This window comes from Momordica charantia (genome assembly GCF_013281855.1).
Source record: "Momordica charantia cultivar OHB3-1 chromosome 5 unlocalized genomic scaffold, Mcharantia_2.0 BLBB01000005.1, whole genome shotgun sequence".
In the NCBI taxonomy this organism is placed as follows: Eukaryota; Viridiplantae; Streptophyta; class Magnoliopsida; order Cucurbitales; family Cucurbitaceae; genus Momordica; species Momordica charantia.
In genome coordinates this window covers 3289227-3310433 of record NW_028275163.1, presented here as the reverse complement: position 1 = coordinate 3310433, position 21207 = coordinate 3289227, and the positions used below count along the sequence as shown (strand labels likewise).

Here is a 21207-nt window from a genome sequence, read left to right as displayed (position 1 = left end):
CATTGAAACTTGGGATTGTGCGGCTGATCAAAATGATCCTAAATGTTTTTAGGTTTAGAAAATGGGTCTAAATTTGAAAATAGGTTTTTCTAACTAACAATATTTTGTACTGAAAAAAACAAAAAAAATATTTTTTTGAAAAGTCAGGATGTGAATGAACAATTATACTCCTTAATTCAAATGAAACAGTTGTGACTTTTTTCTGAAAGTAAAGAAATAATTTTTAGGATCATACTGAATCATATTCTTTTGGAAATTTCGATTATTTTACTCGAAAAATTATAATAAATTAAAAAAAGGAATACAGAAAGATTTATGCAATTTCATTTACCCTCTGTTTGGAACTAGAATTTACAAGGATTCTCAAATCATAAATGATTTTGAAAAAATCATTTCATGTGTCTGTTTGGAAAGAAAAAGAATGAGCTTGAAATCACGTTTTAAGTCCCAAAATTTTCCATTCCAAATAGTTCGGATTTGAAATTAAAAAGTATCTAATTCCAAATTTATTCTACATTCAGATAATCTTCAAACATGACTTCATAAGCAAATAGCCGTTCAACTAAATTACTTTTTTCCTCGTCTCTCTTCTACAAACATTTTCTGAATTATTGTTCAAGCAAAATACAATTTTTTTTTATATATTTAAAATTTCTCTTTAGTATTTTTTAAAACATTTTTGTAATTTTTTTTTAAGTTTCGTTCTTGTGTTTTTGTTCGTGAGGTTTTTTCTTCAATCAAAAGAAGTTAAAAGAAAAAAGTTTAAGCAAGTAGGAGGTTGCATTAGAAGAAAAAAAGTAAACATAGGAATTATTTTTGTTTACATTCGGAATAATTCGACTTTAAGTTTTTTCAAGTATTTGTTTACAAGTTTTTTCTTTTTTAATCTTATTGGCAAGATTTAATTTAATATCTTGATTTGATTAAATGATTTCATTTGTATATGTGGTTGATATTATTTCATATTAAAATATTATATTATTATTAATATAATATTATACTAAATTATAAGGGCATAATAGTAAAATAATATGCCTTTTTTTTTTCATTTCTCGTGAACATCAAACTAAGAAATTTCACTTTTAATGATTTGAATTCCATTTGGTTCCAAACACAATTAGAAATTTGAAATCATTTCCATTATTCAAAATGCTAAATTTTAAAATCATTTCTCACCGATTCCAAAGGTTAAACGAGCATTAAGTTACATTTATTTCAGAAATTTAATGAAATTTGAAATTCATTGAATCAGTTGAAATTGAATGAATATTGGGTGATATTCATGGGACATTTTTATTAATATTATTGTAAATGAAACTTATTTTAAAAATATTGTAGTTTAATTAAAAATATTAAAAGTATGGTAGATTTTGAAACTTTTTTAAAAAATATTGTTGTTTTAAAAAACTCAAAACAATTGGATATCTGAGACATTGAAAAGCGAAAATCCTGAATACATGAATGCAAGGTTATGTGGCACCCGGCATGGAGCCACGTGGCATGGTCGACCATGTTTTCAGTTTTTTAAAACAACAATATTTTTAACTTTTGAAACAATGATAGTTGTGTGATTTCGGTTTCACCGGCCAGTCAGAAAGACTCATTTTTTTTAACTTTTGGGTGAATTTCCTAAACCTAAAAAACATTTTGGGTCATTATTTACAATTTCCATCGTTTCTTCTGCTTGAGAGGTTCATAATTTGGCGTGGTGACTGTGGGGTGGTAGGGAGTTGGATTGGTGAGAGTGGCAATTGATTGAAGCAGACCCAGATTGCAGAGGGATCAGGCGAAGAGAGCAAATGGGTTTTGTGAGCAATCGAGTGGGCAAAAGTAAGATCAAACCTGGTGACCACATTTACACCTACAGAGCTGCCTTCACTTATTCCCATCATGGTACTAATTCATACTTCTCTTCTCTTCTCTTTGTTACTCCCACTTTTCAATTTCCACATTATTTGCAATTTGCATTTCCTAATCTGTTATCCACTCTGTATAGCAATACCATAGCATTTCTGTCAAAACAATATGGGAATAAAATCACATCAAGGGTTGTTCACAGTCCACCATTCTTCTTCCTGCTACTATATTTCTGATGCATACCGTCTGGACTTATTTGCTAAGGTTTTACTAGTATTACATTTTTTCTGTTTCTAGTGGAAAGTCCTCTGCCAAAGTAAGCCTTAGCCATGGAATCCAAGAGCTTGTGAGGTACCTTCCTTAGGTTCTTTTACCTCTCTTTCCCATCAAGCCTCTTCAAGGAAGCTAGCTCAAGACCCTCTGATGGATCAAGACGACTGACTGACCAAAGGGGGTGAAAGGATGGATCACCTGCCGATCTGTGATCAAACAAAACTATACCTGAAGAATGGGATACAGATTGACCAGCACAAAAGCCATCTCTATCAATCTGAAAGTTGTGAGTTTCACCGAGATTTGCTTTCTTATGATCGTGGTTTCTTTGGGTAGATATCTACTTTGTCTTAACAAAGACATAGATACTTTTCTTCAATGATATGATATTGTCCACCTTAGACATAACTCTCTTGATTTTGCTTTTGATTTCATGTCGTACCAATGGGATAATTGTGTCCATTGTCCACCAATATATAAGTTTGTTTTCTTGAGTTCTAAGAAGTCCAATTATTTAAGCCCTGTTGGATAACAATTTTATTTTTAGTTTTATGAAAATTATGAATACTCTTTCAATCTTTTTCAATTCCAAATTTTGAAAAGGAACAAGATTTTTAAAAACTATCCTTTTAGCTTTAAAAAATTGGCTTAGATTTATACCAAAGTAAGTGAAAGCAGTAATCATAAACTAAAATTTCAAAAGCAGAAAACCAAAAACAAAGTAGTTGCCAAATGGGGTTTTTGTAACTTCTTTTGAGAGTCCATTTACATTTAGATTTACTAAACAGGGCCGAACCCGGAACTTCTGAAGTGTAATAACACATTCTGACAATATATACCATAAAGTTTTCATTTTGTATCTTCTTCCACTAGTACGCAGGTGGATACCAGGTGATTCATTTTACAGCTGAGATGAATTTGAAATCAACAACTGCCAGTGCCACATCTTCTGGTTTCTGTTCTTCAAGTAAAAGCATTCCATCATTATCCTGTCCAAACATCCTCAGCATCCCCCATTGTGGAATCAGGCAGCCGGGCAGTGGTGTGGTCCTTTCTTGTCTGGACTGCTGTCTCGGCAACGGCTCCCTTTACTGCTTTGATTATGGAGTCTCCTCACTAGTTCTCCTTTCGAGGGTACGAGGCGGCACTTGCACCACTGCGAAATCCGACCGATCGAATAAGGTTCTCCACAGAGCAATGTACCTTCTTCTAAATGGATTTGGGGAGTACGATGTGTTTGCAAACAACTGTGAGGATTTTGGTTTATACTGCAAAACGGGTGTTCTGATAAGAGACAATCGTGGGGTTGGGAGAAGTGGTCAAGCTTCTTCTGTCTTTGGTGCTCCCATGGCTGTCATGTTTTCCTCTCCTCTGAAGTTGCTAATGTCGTCAAGTTCTGTTGGTATGGCTGTGACAGCTGCTGGATGGTACAATTGTATAAGATATGCAAATGACATTGGTGTTCGAACTGATGTGATTAAGGTGGAAGTGGAGGACTTGCCGGTTTATCTCAATAAAAGCAGTTCAGATCAAATGGAAGCAAAGAAAATGGATGATTTTGAGAGAGCGTTTAGAGCATCTAAGCAAGTAACATTGAAAGAGGGTAGCTAGACCTCTGATTTTGATTCATTTTGGTTTCTATATTTTTAAAATTACCACTGTTTCGATCCATAAACTCGAGAAAAGTGAACCGTGCTCGTCCAAGGAGGGAGTTTGCTTTACCCAACTCTCTTTTTGATACCAAGGCAGAGCCCCCCGACCCAACATTCATTAGTTTCGAATGAAGAATGAAGAGTGCCCTGTCCTTGCAAGCATCTACTCCTATCAAAATGAAAAGCGTGATTTTACTAAACAAGCAAGAAAATCCCTTTCTATTAGTAAAGGGCTTTAGGCTTTACTAATAACATAGAAGGTAAGACCGGCTTTTGAGCTGAAGCTTTACAACAATAGAGCTTAGATAGGGTCCTTTCTTATTATTAGTAAGATAGGTTGTTTGAGCGTATTTTTTGCCCTTTCTTATTATTAATAAGGTTTTTACGGTCTCGAAGATTCGAGCTTTAGATTTTGAGAAAACGATTGAAATCTCACACGAACGATTTTTCGTTCTAAATTTGAGAACACTAGAGTCAAAAAGAGAGTCTGATGCTTTCATTTAAAACAATGAGCATAATTGTCTATCCACACTTCTCACTCTTAGAAAAACTAGTTTTTAAACTCAATTTCTTGAACTCAAAAATTTGTTGGGTCATTTTGTTCAATTTTCGGAGTTGATGGCGTGAAGCGATGATATGCCAATCCCCAAGTCAATGTATGCAATAAAACACAGAAACCGAGTTAATTTAGTGAGTATGGAAAAGAATAATAAAGTGTACAAAGCAGCCAAGGCATAACTTGGAAGAATGGCAAGGAATCCAAAGCACATCAGATTCCCTTATCTACATGCCCATTCAAAAACCCAATTTTGAAATCCAAACAATAGTTATTGTACCTAACTTAAAATTTGTTTGATTATCTTGCCAAAAAATAGTATATGTATATATTTTTTATGTGTTGGGTCTTCTATTATCCTGTAGAAATTCTTCGATTGCATTGGGTATGAGAGAAATGCGGTCAAAATAATGGAAGAAAAACATTATATTATATATGTATATGGCTCATCGTAGCTATAATATCATCATTTCATTGGGATCATGATTCATGACGCCTTTTTAAAGCAAATCCTCAAGAAAAAGAGAGACCCAAAAAGAGAAACATTCAGTGGATGGGTTGTTGAACTGATTCTCGCACCAGCCAACCATTGATCGCCACAGCACAACGCACCCATTTGGCTTCTTCCGTATTTTCTAAAAGAAAATCACAATTTCAGTGAGTCAGTGACTGTGGGGCAGTAGCGAGTTCCACTGGCGACGGCGGCGGTTGGATGAAGAAGTAGACCCAGAAAACAGAGGTAGCGGGCCAAGCGAGCAAATGGGTTTGCTCAGCAATCGAGTGGAGAGAAGTGAAATCAAGCCGGGCGACCACATTTACTCCTATAGAGCTGTGTTCGCCTATTCCCATCATGGTATTTCTCTTCTTCATTTCTCCCCCCTTTTGAATTTCGAGATTCTTTGCGAGGAAAACGATTTCAATTTCAGTTGTCCCCTCATTTCTGTCTCTGGGTTCTTCCCCCTCGCTCGATCATATTGCATTTATAATTAATCAGATTAACTGTTGTGTTGTTCATGGTTGTGATTTTTTCTTCCGGCAATATATTGCTGATAGATACTGTCTGGGTTTGGTTTCACTAGAATTGCATTTTTCTATATGTTGTGTGTTTCATCATAATGCTTGCTGGATCCCATTCCAAGATTTACAATCTTATGGTTACTTACGATCTCAATTCTTTCAATTTTCGGCTTGTTTAATTGCTTATCCATTCTTGCATTGTGCAGTAAATAAGAAGCTGATAGTTTTAATTTCTTAAACTAGAATGAGGACCATAGAATTCCGCATCTAATGTGCCTTCTTAAAGTTTTTTTTCCCCAGAAAAAAGGGGGAGAGAGATAGGTATTTGTTATTCGTCTATCGATTATAAATGGTTTAGCTCTCAAGCTCAAATCATATATTTTAGTTGCAATTTTCTCCACGTCTTTGTTAAGTTTTAGTTGTTCATCAGCTTATTTTCGTGTCCCCAAGTGCAATAATGTTTTTGATTAGTTTTGTGTGTTCTTTGTAATCCTTTTAGTTTTGTTCTTGTGCCAAATGTATTGTTTGCTCATGTAGGTTAGGTTGTGATTTTGTTGGACAATTGATTGTTGCCTCTTGGTAGGTGGTTCTTAACTGTTCTTGAATTTCTTCAGAATCTGATAAAAAAAAAATATTCTGCTGTAAGTTTTGCTATTCTTCTGAATTTATGTAGAGCTCTGCTTTATTTTATTCACCCTAAGTTGTGGCCTGAATTATTCGGTTTTTTCAAATAAAACTTTTCATATGAAACTTCATGTATAAGACTGACTTTTTAGAATGAATTTTTCCAACACTGTAATGCCTGGAGAAATTTTTACTTCAGAAGTTAATTTTTTAATTCATTGAACTCAATTACCACATATGTTTAATTCCACAATGCCATTTGAAGCAATCTGTTTCAAAATGTTCATTTTTAGTTGATGGTTTTGAGAAGTCCAATTATTCTGACTTATGTGAAACCCCATTTATGTTTACTTCCAATTCCATTTACTAAAAATGACAAGACCAGGAGCTTCTAACACTACCATAAAATTTTCATTTTTCATCTTTCTCCACTGGTTTCGCTATGCAGGCATCTTTGTAGGGGGAAGCAAGGTGGTTCATTTTAGACCTCAGAGGAACTTGAATTCAAGCACTGACACGTCTCCTGATTTCTATGATTCGAGTTCAAGCAATCCATCATCCTGTCCAGTCTTTCCTGACTGTGGATTCAAACAGCCCAACAGTGGGGTAGTCCTTTCTTGTCTGGACTGCTTCCTCAGAAATGGATCCCTTTACTGCTTTGAGTATGGAGTCACCCCATCGGTTTTCCTTTCCAGGGTACGGGGTGGCACTTGCACCACTGCAATGTCCGACTCATTCGACATGGTTATTCATCGAGCAATGTACCTTCTTCAAAATGGATTTGGAAACTACAATGTGTTTCAAAACAACTGTGAGGATTTTGCTCTATACTGCAAGACAGGTCTTCTGATTGTAGACAGGCTTGGGGTTGGAAGAAGTGGTCAAGCTTCTTCTGTCATTGGTGCTCCCTTGGCTGCCATTCTTTCCTCTCCTCTGAAGTTGCTAATGCCAAGTCCTGTGGGTATGGCTGTGATGACTGCTGGAATGTACAGCATGAGTAGATACGCCACTGACATTGGTGTTCGAACCGATGTGGTTAAGGTGGCAGTGGAGGACTTGCCAGTTAATCTGGAGTTGTTCAACAGCGAAGAAGAAGATGAAGAAGACGACGAAGATGAAGAAGAAGCAGCAGCCTCCAAGAAGAATGAAGATTCAAAAATTCTTGTGGCCAGGTGATCTGAACTCCATTCTCTGGTCCATGGTTAGCGACACTGCAGTTTTATCCTCGACTCCAGATCGTTCGTCTTCTTTCCATCTTATAGGTATGTCATATGGTTGCAATACTGTTCTTTTAACCTAAATGAAATTGTGGATGAACTAGCCTGATCATGAATATTATGTAGTCAAGCTACGTCGCTGTCCAGTCCACCTAATGGATGTCACAGCCAACATATTTCTGTCTCCATTCGACTTGGATGATTCGTTTTTTGTTATTTTGATAAAACGCTTGATCCATTGATGTGATTCTATCTTATCAGAAATAAAAAGCTAGATTAATGAGTTTCCAGGTTTTGTATTGTTGAAGACACCGCCGCGTATCTGTCTGAGTTGATCACTGATCAGTCTGTTGAAAACTAACATTTTGTACTGTTTTATAATTCATATGCTGCTTTCACTGCTACTCTTGAGAAAGACTTCAACTGTGATTACCTCAAAAGCATGGGTAATTCAATTGAATGACTTGAGAAAAAGACAATCTAAGCATAGCTCAACTGATTAACTAGTTAAGATGTATATCCTTGATTAAAACGTTGGAGGTTTGAATCCCTAACCTCACGTAGTGTTGAACTCAAAATTATGACGTGCAGAAGTGACATGGTTCGGTTTTGCATAGAAGACCTGACGTGGTCTATACTAAAGCCAGGGGATTTCAAGAAAGAGATTAGAAACCCATTTTGTACTTTTTTCTGAACTTGCAGCTCAAAAACAGAAATCTAATCTAGAGAGAGCATGAACCATAAATGGGTGAAGATTCTTTCTGTATTGCATCCAAAGTTAGAATAGTGAATGATTTGTCTTCTTAGGGAGGGAGGGAAAAAACATATCTTTGGAGTTTGGACATTCCCAATATGGAATATGTAACTAATATCTCTAAAACAGCTGGTTTCTTCAAGAGACAACTACCATAATCTAAAATCTAAATAGCAAAAACTATTTCTTTTTAGATTTCTGTTATATTCTCTTCCTCTCTTTCCTGTTTTCAATATATGTTTGTATCACTTTTAATAGATCATCATTGGTTACATAACACTACTTGTAATGTGCTCCACATGATTGGATAGGATTGACATGATCTTTGAACAACAATTTAGGGTTAAAAGTGTCATTTTACCCTTAAAATTTCTCTCGTTCTTTGAACTTTGTAATAAATCTTTGCCTCAGACACTTTTAAAGTTCTTTAAAGTCTATGGATCTATTTGATAGTATTAAAAGTTTGTAGACTCGTTAAACACTTGTTGAAGTTTAAGGATCTATTAGTCACAAAATTAAAGATTTAGGGATTTATCAAACACAACTCTCTAGGTTAAGAGACCAAATTTATAATTTAACTGAACATCCAATATTAAATATTGCAAGTTAAAGCTTTTTCTATCATACTAATCATAGTTAAGTAGTCAAACATCAGTATTCGTCGTTTTGGATTGTAATCCACTCTGCTATGAGAAAAATACTTATTGATTTGAAACATTGGTCTAACTTATTTTTAAACTTCACGTTAGGTATCTGTTTTTGTTTCTTGTTTCTCATTTTTAAGAAACGTCTGCAAAATCTTGTAGGAATTTTAGAAACAACAAAATAAAGTTTCTTATTTCTTGTTCCCATTTTTAGATTTTTCTAAATTGATATCCCAAAAGGTTCATATATGCTTTGATGGACAATAATCATTCATCATATTCTTCATTTTTCAAAGGTATCCTACTTGAGGCTCCTTAAAGATGCCTTTAGGCCCTTTGCTTTGCGTTTTAGTTAAACTATTTGAACCACAATGAGTCATCAATCTTCTTTTCAATAGCATCATGTGACTGATAAATAATGTGTATTCACACAAGAAGATGATGTACCATTGCCATACAATCTTCTTTGGAAATTAAATGAGATACACATTTTTTTTAAATGTGATAGCTTTGCAATTTGCTTATATAATTACAATCACTTTTCTTTTTTCAAAAAGGAAAAAATGAGTGCCATGAGAATTTCATTAAACAAATTTGTATATTGTATAATAATATTTGCCACATAATTTGTTGGTTAGGAAGCTTCTACCTAAGTTTTAAGCAAAGAAAAAAAAAATGTTTTCATTCAAAATTTGCTTCCCAACTCCCTAACAAATCCACAACTAAATTCTTTAATTTATGATGTAAACCCTTCACAAGTCACAACCTCTCTCCTTCAATTACTACTAAATAAATTAATTTTAAAATGTTTAGATATTTTTATGTGGTTGTCCTTCTGGCTTTAGTATATTTCGATTCATGTACTTTCAAAATAATATTTTGATCAATGTATTTTAAATTTTTGTTCAATTTAGTTTCTATACTTTCAAAACGTTTTATTTGGCTCATATACATTTAAAAAGTGATAATTTTTTCTTTCTCATTTATAAAATTTTGACACAATTTTTTATACGCAATGGATACTCTTTAACGTAGATTTGTAGTTACATCACAAGAAATTTAGTAAGTGAAGTATCATCATCATGTTAAAATTTTGATCGAAATAAATGAGATAAAAATGGAAAATGAAAGGACTAAAATGACCATTTTTTAAAAGTAAATGTACTAAAATAAACTTTTCCAAAATATAGAGACTAAACTAAATAAATATTCTAGCATATTTTAAAAAGAAAAAAAAGGAAACCAAATCTCCTATCCTTCTCGTATCCTTATGTTATCATTAAAATTTGAATTAATCTGCTTGAAACTATTTATTTAAGATTTTGGCACCGGCACTTTTTAATTAAACAAAAACATTAAATGTTTTAAAATAATAGAGAAATGAATGGATAGACGAAATGGGCAGAAATTGACAGCAGGTTGATTGCTTCATAATATGTTATTCTAAGGCTATAAATTGTTGAAAAGGAAAGGGAAAAAAAGAAATTTGAAGGAATAAACTCCTCATAATTAGTCAGACCTAAATTATATTTCTTGTTAGGGGCGGTGGATAAGTGTCGTTATAGTGCTTTATTATCATCAAGAGCTTGGTTACCAATTTTAAGCTCTGTTTTTCGATCATTGGTCCAACCCCACGAAGAAGAACCATACCTAGAAAGCTATCTGGGTTTCGCTTTTAATATTTTGAACTACTGAGCACGCGATCAAACGCTTCAATCTGATTTGCGAATTTGATCATTTGTCTCAGTCAAATCCCAAGGTAAGAAGGTTGGATTTTCCCTCATCAGCAGTGTATCGGAACAAAAATCAGAATCTGGGTCGATGGCTAATCTCTATGTGAAGGCTGTGCCTCCGGCGGATCTGAATAGGAACACAGAATGGTTCCTGTATCCCGGTGTTTGGACCACCTATATTCTCATTCTGTTCTTCGCCTGGGTTCTCGTCCTCTCCGTATTTGGCTGCTCTCCTGGCATGGCCTGGACCATCGTCAATCTCTCTCATTTCGCTGTATGTGCATCGAAATTTCTTCTTTTGTTATTTTTTTGATCTGGGTTTTTATTGCCTTCCCGTGATATCATCATTGGACGTGGGATTGTTGTTGACTTGTGCAATTCATTTATTGGGCCATCCTTTGCGGCTTGGTTTTAGTGTTTGTGTATTGGTCTATGCTGCTTTAGTCCCCGTCATTTAATCTTTTTGTGGAGGTTCGGATTCGGGAGAGATTCGTTTGGTTGATTTTGTCTGAACAAAAGAAAGATAGCCAACTGTTGTGGCTTTGATAATGAATTCGCGCTTGCTTTGGTCATACTTGCATTCAAGTAATTTTGATATGGAGGAGATTATTATCTTCTGTTAGAGTTTTACTGTTTCAGATGTTTGTCTTTGGATTCTTGTGGAGAGGCGTATGGTAGGGTAGATAAACATTCCATCATCTTTAATTTTTATAACCTTTTCCCATGATTGTTTTATTTCAAGCCTCGACCCATTGACCTGTACTCTTAGGCAGTTGTTTAGTGGTACAAAAATTTTTTTGCGGAGATAAACGAGTGAAATGCGATTAGCAATTTTTGAAAAGATTATAAACTGTTCAGTTTAATGTTTGATATACACTGCCATACATGTTTTTATGTGTAAATGTGGATCTTGGGTGGAGTCGGTGAACATTGTCTCCAACGGTTTGGACGTACCCACTTCAATGATTTAGAACTCTGCCATCGAACTGCTTAGAATGATTTAGAACGTTCTTTTGCTCCATTCTTTGAAGTTAATGAGCTCATTAATTTATATAAAATGATGGAGAGGAGTGTCCTTTGCTTCAGGTCACTTACCACTTCTTCCATTGGAAGAAAGGGACACCATTTGCTGAAGACCAGGGGATCTACAATAGATTGACGTGGTGGGAGCAGATAGATAATGGAAAGCAGCTTACCCGCAACAGGAAATTCTTGACTGTTGTTCCCGTGGTGCTGTAAGTTTTCCATTATACAAGGCAACTCTGAAATCAAATTTCAAACTGCTTTTATTCTATGTTCTATCCAATATTGCTGTGTGTTTATTTATGCAGTATTTATCTGATATGGATACTTTATCTTCCTAGTTCTTCTAGTTCTAATGATTGATTGAAGAGTTCTGCAGACTAACTAGGGATCATTTCCTAACTTTCAATATTTTATAGTTAGCAAACTTTTGAGCTATATCTTAGGTAGTGACGCTCACATTAACAGGCTTTGACTGCTGTAACTCTTGGTTGAATCTATGGGTCTCCATCTCTTTTTCCAACATGTGAAATTTGCTTTAAAATTTTCTATTAGGAAATAGAATGCTCATCTGGCTACCTCTGCTAATTTTCATAAAGGAAGTGGGTGTAGGGGTGGTGCAATTGGTCCTTTGGAAGTGATAATGACATATCTCACTTCATTAAAGGTTCTAGATCCTACTTCCTCTTATTAGTATCTTTCATCTGTAATTTTTCTATTACTTTGCAAGGAAAGTAATAAGATGATGGTTGGTGCTGCAAAAATTTGGAATTCAATTTTGGCATTTGGAGATCTTCATATTTTCATGCGAGGAAGTAGTGGGGTAGATTGGTTCTTTTTAGTGGAAAACCTTACCGGGCCAACAAAGCTGAACCAAGCAAAGTGTGTGTTATGCTTCATTCTGTTTCGACTGGTGTTTCAACAGTTCTTATCATTAACTTGGCCTTCATCTGATTATTTCCCATTATATATATTTCTTCCCAAATCCAATCTATAAAAACCAATTCAATACTCCAAACTGTCCAATTTTGATTTCGAATGCTAGGGGTTAGAATGTTTCAGCTTCTTATTACGTAGAACTTGAAATCTTAGCCACCATGGGAACAAAACATCAAAATCGTTGGAGTGTAGTTAGTCTTAGATGCAACTTAGATTTGAAGTGTTACAAGCTGTAACTGGAAATAACTAAATTAAACATGAATATAGGGAGAGACTGAGAGGATTAAGAGTGAGAAATGATTAAGGAAAAAGATGAGGGATGAGAGGGAGAGTGCTTGAGTAGTTGTAATACTATACTTTGCTTATGAATTTCATGGTGATCGTACATATCTGGTTATCCTAACTCGACTCAACTTCAACTTGCTACCATGTGCGAGGCACTCTGGGAAAAGCCTGAGAGTCAATTGGGAGGGAGAGGTGCATCATAGCGGAAGTTTGCTATGGAACCTGTTTTGAGCTGGCTGATATTGAGAGAGGGAGGGTGGTTCCAAAATGCTAAAATTTGTTTTCTTAAGGCTGTTGTTTTGATTTTGTTTGGATCATACTAACCTGACCTTCACTGAATCTGAACTAAAAATTTTCTTCTCCTAAATGTTTGCCAAAATTTAGAAATACTGGAATCATGCTTGGTTTGGTATTGCTTGATTTCCTTTCTCACTTCTAAAAGGTAGCAGCTATTGTCTCGCTGTTTAGGAAAGATGTCTGATCCTATCAGACATGTGGATGTTATCACAAGCATTTAGGTGGTGGACAGAGGAGGCTTGGTTGGTAGCGGATGTCCATGGAAATTTGTAGTTTGGTTTGGTCTAAAGCCATTTGATATTTTTTTTTGGATAACTGGGAGTCGGAGCTTTTGCTCCCCTATACCCAGAGGCACGCACGCCTACACCGGACCCGGGAGACATCAAAGGTTTTTTATATTAAGCTCATTGGAAAGTTCGAACTTGAGACCTCTAAGCCAGTGTGACCAAGAGACCCCAAACCCTTGCCAACCGGGCTGCCCCTTGGGACCTAAAGCCATTTGCTTTAGAATTTGAAATGGAAACAATATCTGCTTCTGCATCATGATGGGCTCTAGACCTCCTGCTTAAAGTGGTTTTCCAGACTTCTTCAGATATCTAGCTCCAAGGACCTCTTCAGTTGAGGATTGTTGGAATCAGGAGAGCTGTGTCTGATTTCTCAATTTTATTAGACCACATTTTGATGGAGAGACCTAGGAGTAGAATATTCAAGGTTTCTGTTATAACCAACAGGAGGATAATTTGGTGTGGTGTGGTGTGGATCTAGACTCTTCTTATGCTACATTTCACGAACAGGATTAACATCCTTTTCTTTTAATAAGAGAACAGAACTAACATTTCTAATAGTTCTTTTGAAAAAGGCACTCCGAAAAAGATCAAATTCTTCCTTTGGACTCTTGCTCTGGGGGCACTGGTACTATGATATTATCCAAAGAAGGAATCCTCACTGCTAGATTTTACCTAACTGCTGTTGTCTGTCTTAGAAACTCATCAAAGCACCTTTTCTTGCATTGCTCTTACATTCAATCCTTATGGTAGCACCTTTTGGGCACATCCATTGTTTATTGGCGAGCTCCTCGTTCAACTCTTCAAGGCTTGACCTTGACTCAATTATTTTATAGCCACAATTTTAAACAAAAAGGGAAGGTGCTATGGAATTCTGCTACAAAATTCTTCTTTGGGAACTTTTGATGTAAATAAACAATTGAATTTTTCACAGCCTTTGTAGAGGAGTTCTAGAATCTCAATTTAGGGGCCCCCATTTGGTGCTCTCTTAATATATTCCTTTTTTAACTACGATTCATTTTCTAACTCTATTAACACCTATGGGAAGAATTTTTTGTAACCCAATTGGTTTTGGGTCAAGCCCCGTTCCCTTTTCATGAAAATTTAGTTTTCCCATTAAAAATGAATGTGTGTGTGTGTATGCACATGCTGATGTTTCTACGGTAGCGTGGTTTTTCAGCCTTGTTATTTTATGCTGGTTCCATTTGTGCAACTTTTATGATTTCTGAGATTTTGTATGTGAAGTTGCCTCAGATTCATGATTGCTCTTTTGTATTGGTTTCACATTGCTGAAGGCGTACTGACAGTGTGCCACAATTTTTACTGCATTATGAGAGGGTGTGATACAGGCAATTCGGTGTCATCTTAATTTAAATTAAAGGCACTGTAGAGTTTTGGTTATATTAAGTATATCCCTGTTGTTTAACTCTTCAAATGCTTGGAGAGTTCTACACTGCTTCCAACTAGTCAAAGAAAATTACAAAATTTCATAGTAAAATTATAAAGATGATGATGTATTTGATTTGTTGAAAATTCTTCAGGACTTCCTTTGGAACAGTAGAAAATTCTTTTGTTCCTCCCATTAGGCAACAATACTGTTAGCACTGTTTTCAAAATTGTAACCACAGAAACATTAGAACAGAAACAACAGCCTTTGCAGTGGAAAAAGCTTTGTCCACAGATCCACCACGTAGGAGCAAGAGATCTCATCAGGTCTTTGAGCTGTTCTTACAAAGACTGCACCAACTCGACTGAGGCAAGATGTAGGGTCCTCTGAATTTCGTCACGAGTAATAATATCACCCAAACTTTAACGACCAAATAACAATTTTGCACTTCTTAGAGATCAAAATTTTCCAAAGGATCTTGCTTGATGGAGGCTATAGATGCAAAACTCAAGTCAGAGACTCAGGGAATAGAATGATTTTAATTTGAATAACTGCCCTAAACCCCTTGGAATCTTTTTTCCTTCAGTACTTTGACCCTGTTCATGCTTAAACATTCAAAATAAAGTATGCATTTTTCTTCGAATTCTTCCAAAGATGAAGTTTTACTTACTACATGCCTCTTTGATAACCATTTTGTTTTTAAAAATTAAGCTTAGAAATATTACTTTCACCCAATATTTTCCTTTTTTTGTTATATAGTTTTTGTAAACATTTTTCAAAATCTAGGCCACATTTTGAAAACAATTGTTTTTGAAATTTGGTTAAGATTTCGAATATGTCTCTTGAAGAGAGGTGAAGACCTTGCTAATAAAATTGTATACAAAGAAGCATAATTTTTTAAAATAGAGAATAGAAAATGAAATGGTTGTCAAACGGCAGCTGCATTTCTCGGTGTAATCAGCCTTTAAGCATACATACCCCCGAATGCTAGATAACTATATCTATTACTAGGTCATCAAAAAGGAACTCCATTCATATTTTCTTCTTATTCTGCAGGTACTTGATAGCCTCACACACAACTGACTATCAACATCCAATGTTATTTCTCAACAGTCTTGCAGTAATTGTTCTAGTTATTGCAAAGTTTCCCCATATGCACAAGGTACGTATCTTTGGAATCAATGCCGACAAGTGAAGCTCGCATCAAGAGATTTTCAGTTCGACTTGCCAAAGAGCTTCTCGCCCTTGTCTTTGATCTGGTAAAATGTTATATCTTTGTATAGTAGTTGGGACTGGAAGGATACTGAAAAATTTGTAGCTTTTTTGTACCGACTGCTTGTTCCACCTGTTGCTTATTGAATAAGTAAATGCAATTATCTTTTATACAGTAGAAAAAATGTGATGCATTTGAGTTTCACTCTGCCCTGTTTTCAAGCTTATAAAGTCTTTTTTTCCCTATTGTGACAACACTTCTTAATTCCTACTTGTTTCTTCTCCATCTTGTGCCGACAGAGTTTGTTTCTCTCTTTCTTTTTGGAGTTCAACAACATAGGTTGAGGATTCGAACCTCCGACCTTTTGGTCGATAATGTAATCCTCAAATTTGGCAGAGTTAGTTCTTCTACCATCAAAAACTCATCTTGGAGTCGCTTACTCTTCTCTTATATGTCTGGTTATATGAACCATGATTTATGTCACATTCCTTAACAGACCCGGAGCAGGAAATAATAAATTCGAATGAAGTTGATTAAAAACTAGACATGTAGCTATCTTCTGTCGCAGGCTTTCTAACTCTGAAGTATTGGATGGTTTCCATTGAAGTGAAATTGCTCTGTTTCCATGCAAGAAGTTTTGTAATTGAAGTTCTAAGTTGAGGCTAATTAGGCAGTGTTTGGCAGGGAAACAAGAATAAAACGAAAAGAAGAGGATCAGAATAAGAATACTGGAGCCATAAATCTTTATAGGAAGGGGTAAATTCTCATCTTATAACTTTTTTATATATAATATCTTTCCATTCTATAAATTAGGGGGGAAACAGGGGAAAAAGTTTTAAATATTTATTTTTCTATATATCTTTTTGGACATTTGAGAGGGTAATTGTCTCACTCCTTCCTCTCCTTTTCATGCATTGAAAAGCATGCATTTGGAGTAAAAATCAGTAGTGGAAATTAAGCAAAACACTTGAAAAGAAAATGGGAGTTGGTAAAGATGTCATCCTTTTTTACTGGGGCTGGTAAAGAGTAAAACTTGGGATTTATTTGAGTAAAAATGTAAATTGCTCATTAACCTTTTGGTTTTATTTTTTTATTTATTTATTTCATTGAGCTTCTTTTTGAAGTGGAGTTCATGAACGAAACACATTATCTTATCTTTTCCATTCATTACTTTACTTGTGTCGCACTCATGTCTCGTTTAAATTTGACTACTTTTTGATATCACAAATAATACTTATAATACACACGCGAAAGAAAGATTGCTTTATAAGTCAACTTTTTTGCTTTATCTTTTAAAAAGTAAATATTTCATTTCATTTATTTCTTTTTTTATTTTTTAACTTATTGAATCTCAATTAGTGCTTTACTAATTACTATTAGGAAGTTATCCATGGGAAGGATGAATGTTGGTTATTAATAACAATTTCACAACAGTAAAAATTAGTTAACCAATGCTTTGTAATTGGTAATTGACTTGTTGAATTCAACTTTGGTAAATCAATTAATTTTTTTCACAATCTCAAGTCAACTTAATTATGATGCGAATTTTAATTTTTTACAACTTTGTAATTAATGGTTTGAATTATTCTTAAGTTGATTTATTCTCACTTTTATACATTTTTACGATATAATGAGTGTATTTAAATCTCTACTTAGAGAGAATTTATTATGACCACGTACAGTATACTCCAACGTGAAATTTATTGTGTACTAAAAAAAACTTGAAATTTCTTGTTATGAAATGATAGTAAATTAAGTGTTTGTACATTGACTTATATTATAATTTATGAAAAAAGTAGTCATACAAATTAATTATGCCACATACCTTTGCAAAAAAAATATATAATAATAATAGTTATGGCATATGGCCCCATAAAAAAAAAATCAATAATAAGGGCATTGCTTTTTAATTTCTTGAAGTATGAAATCATGAAGAGAGATGACCCAACAATATAAACACTTGAGTAAGATAGAAATAATTAGAAGGCTCTCATAATTATAAATATCAGTAGCTTCCATGAATAAAGTAAAGTTTATTTATATAGAAAATTTCACCATAATTAGGAGTGGACGAATCTCATTATGGTCTCCATTTCGAAAGAATTAAATAAAAACAACTTTTCCCCTTCAAATAATAAACTAAAATCAACTTTTTTTTGAAACCATCATTATCCTACCTCCATTTTGAATTTCTCGTTAATATTCACCACCATTATTTATTATTATTTTTTCTTTTGACAATTAGGAGTTTTTAAAACTTTGTAACTTAATTATTAATATTTTTTAATACAATATATGAGTAGCGATTCGAACTCACGAATTTTCGATTGAAAATGGGTGTTTTAACCCTTTTTTTAAGTATCAACATATTTTAATTATTTAAACTATGTTTAGGTTAACCTAACTTAATTATCTCAAGCTTAAAAAGTAAATGTTAATATATTTATTACTTGGTTGATTTTCTATTACTAATGCTTTGTTGGTTGTTGAGTTATATAAACTACAGTTACTGTATGAATTATAGAGAATTATATACTCTAATATATGATCTTTAGAGATGTTACTAATGTCTTGTCTAATTAAGTTATGCTTTAGTCGGACAATTACTATAAATACTTTTGTATTAATATATAAAATCAAAATTTGCTAGATCCTTTTACTTTCGATTTTTAAAATTACTCTTAAATATCAAATGTATCAATGAGTAAATTAAAATAGTATTATCCAAGTACTTGGATTAATTGAAAGCTTGATTGTGTCTAAACTACTCATTTTCAAATATGATATCCATATTGTTCACCAACATTTATTTTTCATTTAAAAATTTTATTATAATTTAACCTATTGCAATTTCACAATGAACCCACGGAATGCCTATTGTTTTTTAGATTTAGATGATTAGAATTTTATGTTTTACTTGAATCACTCTTATTCGTGTTAGTTCTGGAACACTCACTTTCACTATTTCCACCTCAACGATAGATATTTCTATATGTTTGTCTTAATAAAATATGATAGAACGAAACGCAATAGAAATTCCATTGAGAAATTATTGAAAGAGGTCATCAGAATGTCTCTAGAAGATTTACACGGCTGAAACACGTCAAACCTATATCAGCAGTTATTAGTAGACATGAATCAACATCTTCCAATATCTACATTCAAGTCAAAAATTATTGAAATATGATAGTCACACATCTAAATTAGACAATTGGGGGGCTATTTGTTAGTTAAGAAGTAATTTCTTTTTTTTAGTACAAATTAAAGCTTCAAACAACAAAGCAATCCAAGCCAACCAAAAAAAAAAAAAAAGGATGAAAAATTACAAAGGAGGGAGAGTAGAAACACACATATATATAGAGAGAAATGTTTTGATTTGGTGTAAGTAATTAATTAAGTTGGTTTTGTGAATTTGAAAGTGTTTTTAATTAATTGTGTTTCTACCAGCTGGGTCCTCCTCCATTATTATTGTTCCAATACGCAGTAGCAGTAGCCGCCGAGGATTGTTGGCCATTATTATTTTCAACTGATCCGCCGGAAAACGAAAATCCGAATCTCCCTCCGCCGCCGTTGTGTTGCATTTGCATCACTCCGTGGCCGTGGCCCTCCGCCGGATCACGTGCCGAATACGGCATCAGATTCGGTATGTAACACCCAAATCCACCGCCACCGCCGCCGCTCTTTTCCGGAACCCCCTCGTACTCTAACTCACCTCAAACACCACAAATCAACACTTCCTTTAATATTTTAATATATATATATATGTATAATCAAACACCCAAATTTAACTTCTTTTTTTTTTCCTAAAGTCATTATTTCGTCCTCTCAACCTACCATTACGAATATTAATATTTATGTAGTCTATCTCAAAATTAATTGGTAATGAAAGGGATAATTCGTATCTATTATAAAAAGTCATTTATTTTATAAAGGTAGGATTTTTAATATACCATATCAAAAATAACAGAGATTTCTCTTTCAATACGAATTTTACAATGAGATATGTGAAAGGGGAGATAAAAAGAGATTCTTTTGAATTACTTTGTTGTCTTGTCTAAAGTATTCACACAGACTTGGATCCAACTAAAATTTCAACATAACATTAACACTTCGTTTGATATATATATATATTTTTTTTTTCAGTAAAATTCATTACTTATCCATATGTTAGAGGGTCAATATTTCTCTGTTTCGTATCTAATTTTTGAAAACGCTTTCGAAATCTGACGTTCCCAAATTTGTTTTTAATTTTTAAATTTAAGCAAAAGTCCAAATTTGTGTTTAAGAGTGAAAATATACCAAAGAAAATTGTGTTTTGTTTAAGCATATAATTAGAATGAACAATTTAAGAAGTATAGGACTTTAAAGTAAACAGATGAATCAAAATAGGCGAAAAAGGAAAGTGAAATAGATTTAAATTAAAGCAATTTAAAACACAAGTGAAACGAAACTCACCTGAAGAAGTTGGGGGAAACCCCAGATTGAGGTCGTGCGGTTGGAACGCCGCCGTGGCCGGCAGCGCGTGGTGGGGCGCAGCAACTGAACCGGACGACGGTTTCCTATTTTTCCGAGAGCCACCGCCGACGGGGATGTTTCTGAGAGAGCCGCCCTCGGTCCAATACCGGCGGCAAGATTTACAAAAGTAGCGCGGCTGAGTAAGGCTGTAGTTATTGTAGTAGCAAAATTTGGTGTTGTTTGATTTGCATCTCGGGCAGTTCAATTGCTCCTGCGGCCTCCCCTTCGGCCGCTCCCCTCCTCCACCGCCACCGCCGCCGCCGCCCGCCCCCATCATCTCCTCCATATGTATAAATCTTCCAACCCCACAAAATTCAAAACAAAGAACACAGTAATATCAACAACAAAATTTATACCTTTTTGTTTGAAGAAAACTTGAAATGTGCATGGCCAAGAGAAAGTTGATTAATTACCTTTGGTGTGGAAAATGTGGCAGTGTCGTTGAAGCAAGCAAGAATGTTTTTTAGGTTGTTTGTTTTGTGTCGGCTGAATTGTAATTTAGTAAAAGAAAAAAAAAAAAGGAGTGTGTTTGTTTTGACTAATCTTGTAGTACCATCCCACTAGGATTATTATCGATGTTTTTATATGTTTTTTTGGTCGTATTCTATGAATCTGTATGGGATCTATTGACTCCCAATTCGTGTGTTAATTATTTTTTTTTTTCTTTTGGTGGGAAATTAAGAATAATGTGAATTCTATGTGGTGGGTTTCTCCTTTTTGACCTAAAAATTCCAAAATTTTTAAAAAAATAAAGAAAGAAAGAAAGTGGGGTTTGATTATTTGTTCTGCTTTTCTCCACCATGGTGCTTTTAATTATTCATCTCGTTTTGATTGCTCAACCTCTCCCTTTTTTTTTCTTTTTTCTTTTTTCTTTTTTTTTTGGTAAGTAGAACTGGGGTTTTAAGCAACTTATTTGCTGATTAATCTACAACCTAAT

General features: G+C 34.3%; 4 protein-coding genes across 6 annotated transcripts; 3 read left to right on the top strand and 1 right to left on the bottom strand.

Moving 5' to 3' along the window:
* The first annotated feature begins 2178 nt into the window (after positions 1 to 2178).
* On the top strand, positions 2179 to 3944 carry LOC111016255 (protein LEAD-SENSITIVE 1). 2 transcript variants are annotated; one of them, XM_088124484.1, is made up of 2 exons: positions 2179 to 2416; positions 3011 to 3944. In XM_088124484.1, exons 1-2 carry the CDS (start codon positions 2320 to 2322, stop codon positions 3739 to 3741), a joined length of 828 nt encoding a protein of 275 aa, XP_087980610.1. In that variant the 5' UTR covers positions 2179 to 2319; the 3' UTR covers positions 3742 to 3944. The 2 variants fall into 2 exon arrangements, with proteins under 2 accessions (XP_087980610.1, XP_022147259.1); XM_022291567.2 differs by having other exon boundaries at positions 3004 to 3944.
* A 705-nt stretch (positions 3945 to 4649) lies between these two features.
* On the top strand, positions 4650 to 7482 carry LOC111016412 (protein LEAD-SENSITIVE 1). The gene is made up of 2 exons (XM_022291812.2): positions 4650 to 5191; positions 6428 to 7482. The coding sequence occupies exons 1-2, from the start codon at positions 5098 to 5100 to the stop codon at positions 7153 to 7155; spliced, it is 822 nt and encodes a 273-aa protein (XP_022147504.1). The 5' UTR covers positions 4650 to 5097; the 3' UTR covers positions 7156 to 7482.
* A 2607-nt stretch (positions 7483 to 10089) lies between these two features.
* Positions 10090 to 15959, top strand: LOC111016349 (uncharacterized). Its single transcript, XM_022291726.2, has 3 exons — positions 10090 to 10601; positions 11414 to 11562; positions 15599 to 15959. Exons 1-3 carry the CDS (start codon positions 10416 to 10418, stop codon positions 15735 to 15737), a joined length of 474 nt encoding a protein of 157 aa, XP_022147418.1. The 5' UTR covers positions 10090 to 10415; the 3' UTR covers positions 15738 to 15959.
* Positions 15960 to 18770: 2811 nt separating this feature from the next.
* DAG2 (Dof-type zinc finger DNA-binding family protein) lies at positions 18771 to 20839 on the bottom strand. 2 transcript variants are annotated; one of them, XM_022291747.2, is made up of 3 exons: positions 20684 to 20839; positions 20211 to 20566; positions 18771 to 19467 (listed from the first exon to the last, which is right to left on the bottom strand). In XM_022291747.2, exons 2-3 carry the CDS (start codon positions 20554 to 20556, stop codon positions 19196 to 19198), a joined length of 618 nt encoding a protein of 205 aa, XP_022147439.1. In that variant the 5' UTR covers positions 20557 to 20566; positions 20684 to 20839; the 3' UTR covers positions 18771 to 19195. The 2 variants fall into 2 exon arrangements, with proteins under 2 accessions (XP_022147439.1, XP_087979800.1); XM_088123674.1 differs by having other exon boundaries at positions 18771 to 19458; positions 20211 to 20827.
* Between the last annotated feature and the right edge of the window lie 368 nt (positions 20840 to 21207).

Excerpts from the sequence above, each read along its gene's own strand:
- LOC111016255 (XM_088124484.1), top strand. The coding sequence starts at position 2,320 with ATGGATCACCTGCCGATCTGTGATCAAACAAAACTATACCTGAAGAAT. Across the intron at positions 2,417-3,010 it reads TCTCTATCAATCTGAAAGTT|GTGGATACCAGGTGATTCAT; the intron begins GTGAGTTTCACC and ends ACTAGTACGCAG.
- LOC111016412 (XM_022291812.2), top strand. The coding sequence starts at position 5,098 with ATGGGTTTGCTCAGCAATCGAGTGGAGAGAAGTGAAATCAAGCCGGGC. Across the intron at positions 5,192-6,427 it reads GTTCGCCTATTCCCATCATG|GCATCTTTGTAGGGGGAAGC; the intron begins GTATTTCTCTTC and ends TTCGCTATGCAG.
- LOC111016349 (XM_022291726.2), top strand. The coding sequence starts at position 10,416 with ATGGCTAATCTCTATGTGAAGGCTGTGCCTCCGGCGGATCTGAATAGG. Across the intron at positions 10,602-11,413 it reads TCAATCTCTCTCATTTCGCT|GTCACTTACCACTTCTTCCA; the intron begins GTATGTGCATCG and ends CCTTTGCTTCAG. Across the intron at positions 11,563-15,598 it reads ACTGTTGTTCCCGTGGTGCT|GTACTTGATAGCCTCACACA; the intron begins GTAAGTTTTCCA and ends CTTATTCTGCAG.
- DAG2 (XM_022291747.2), bottom strand. The coding sequence starts at position 20,556 with ATGGAGGAGATGATGGGGGCGGGCGGCGGCGGCGGTGGCGGTGGAGGA. Across the intron at positions 19,468-20,210 it reads GTTTCCCCCAACTTCTTCAG|GTGAGTTAGAGTACGAGGGG; the intron begins GTGAGTTTCGTT and ends GTGGTGTTTGAG.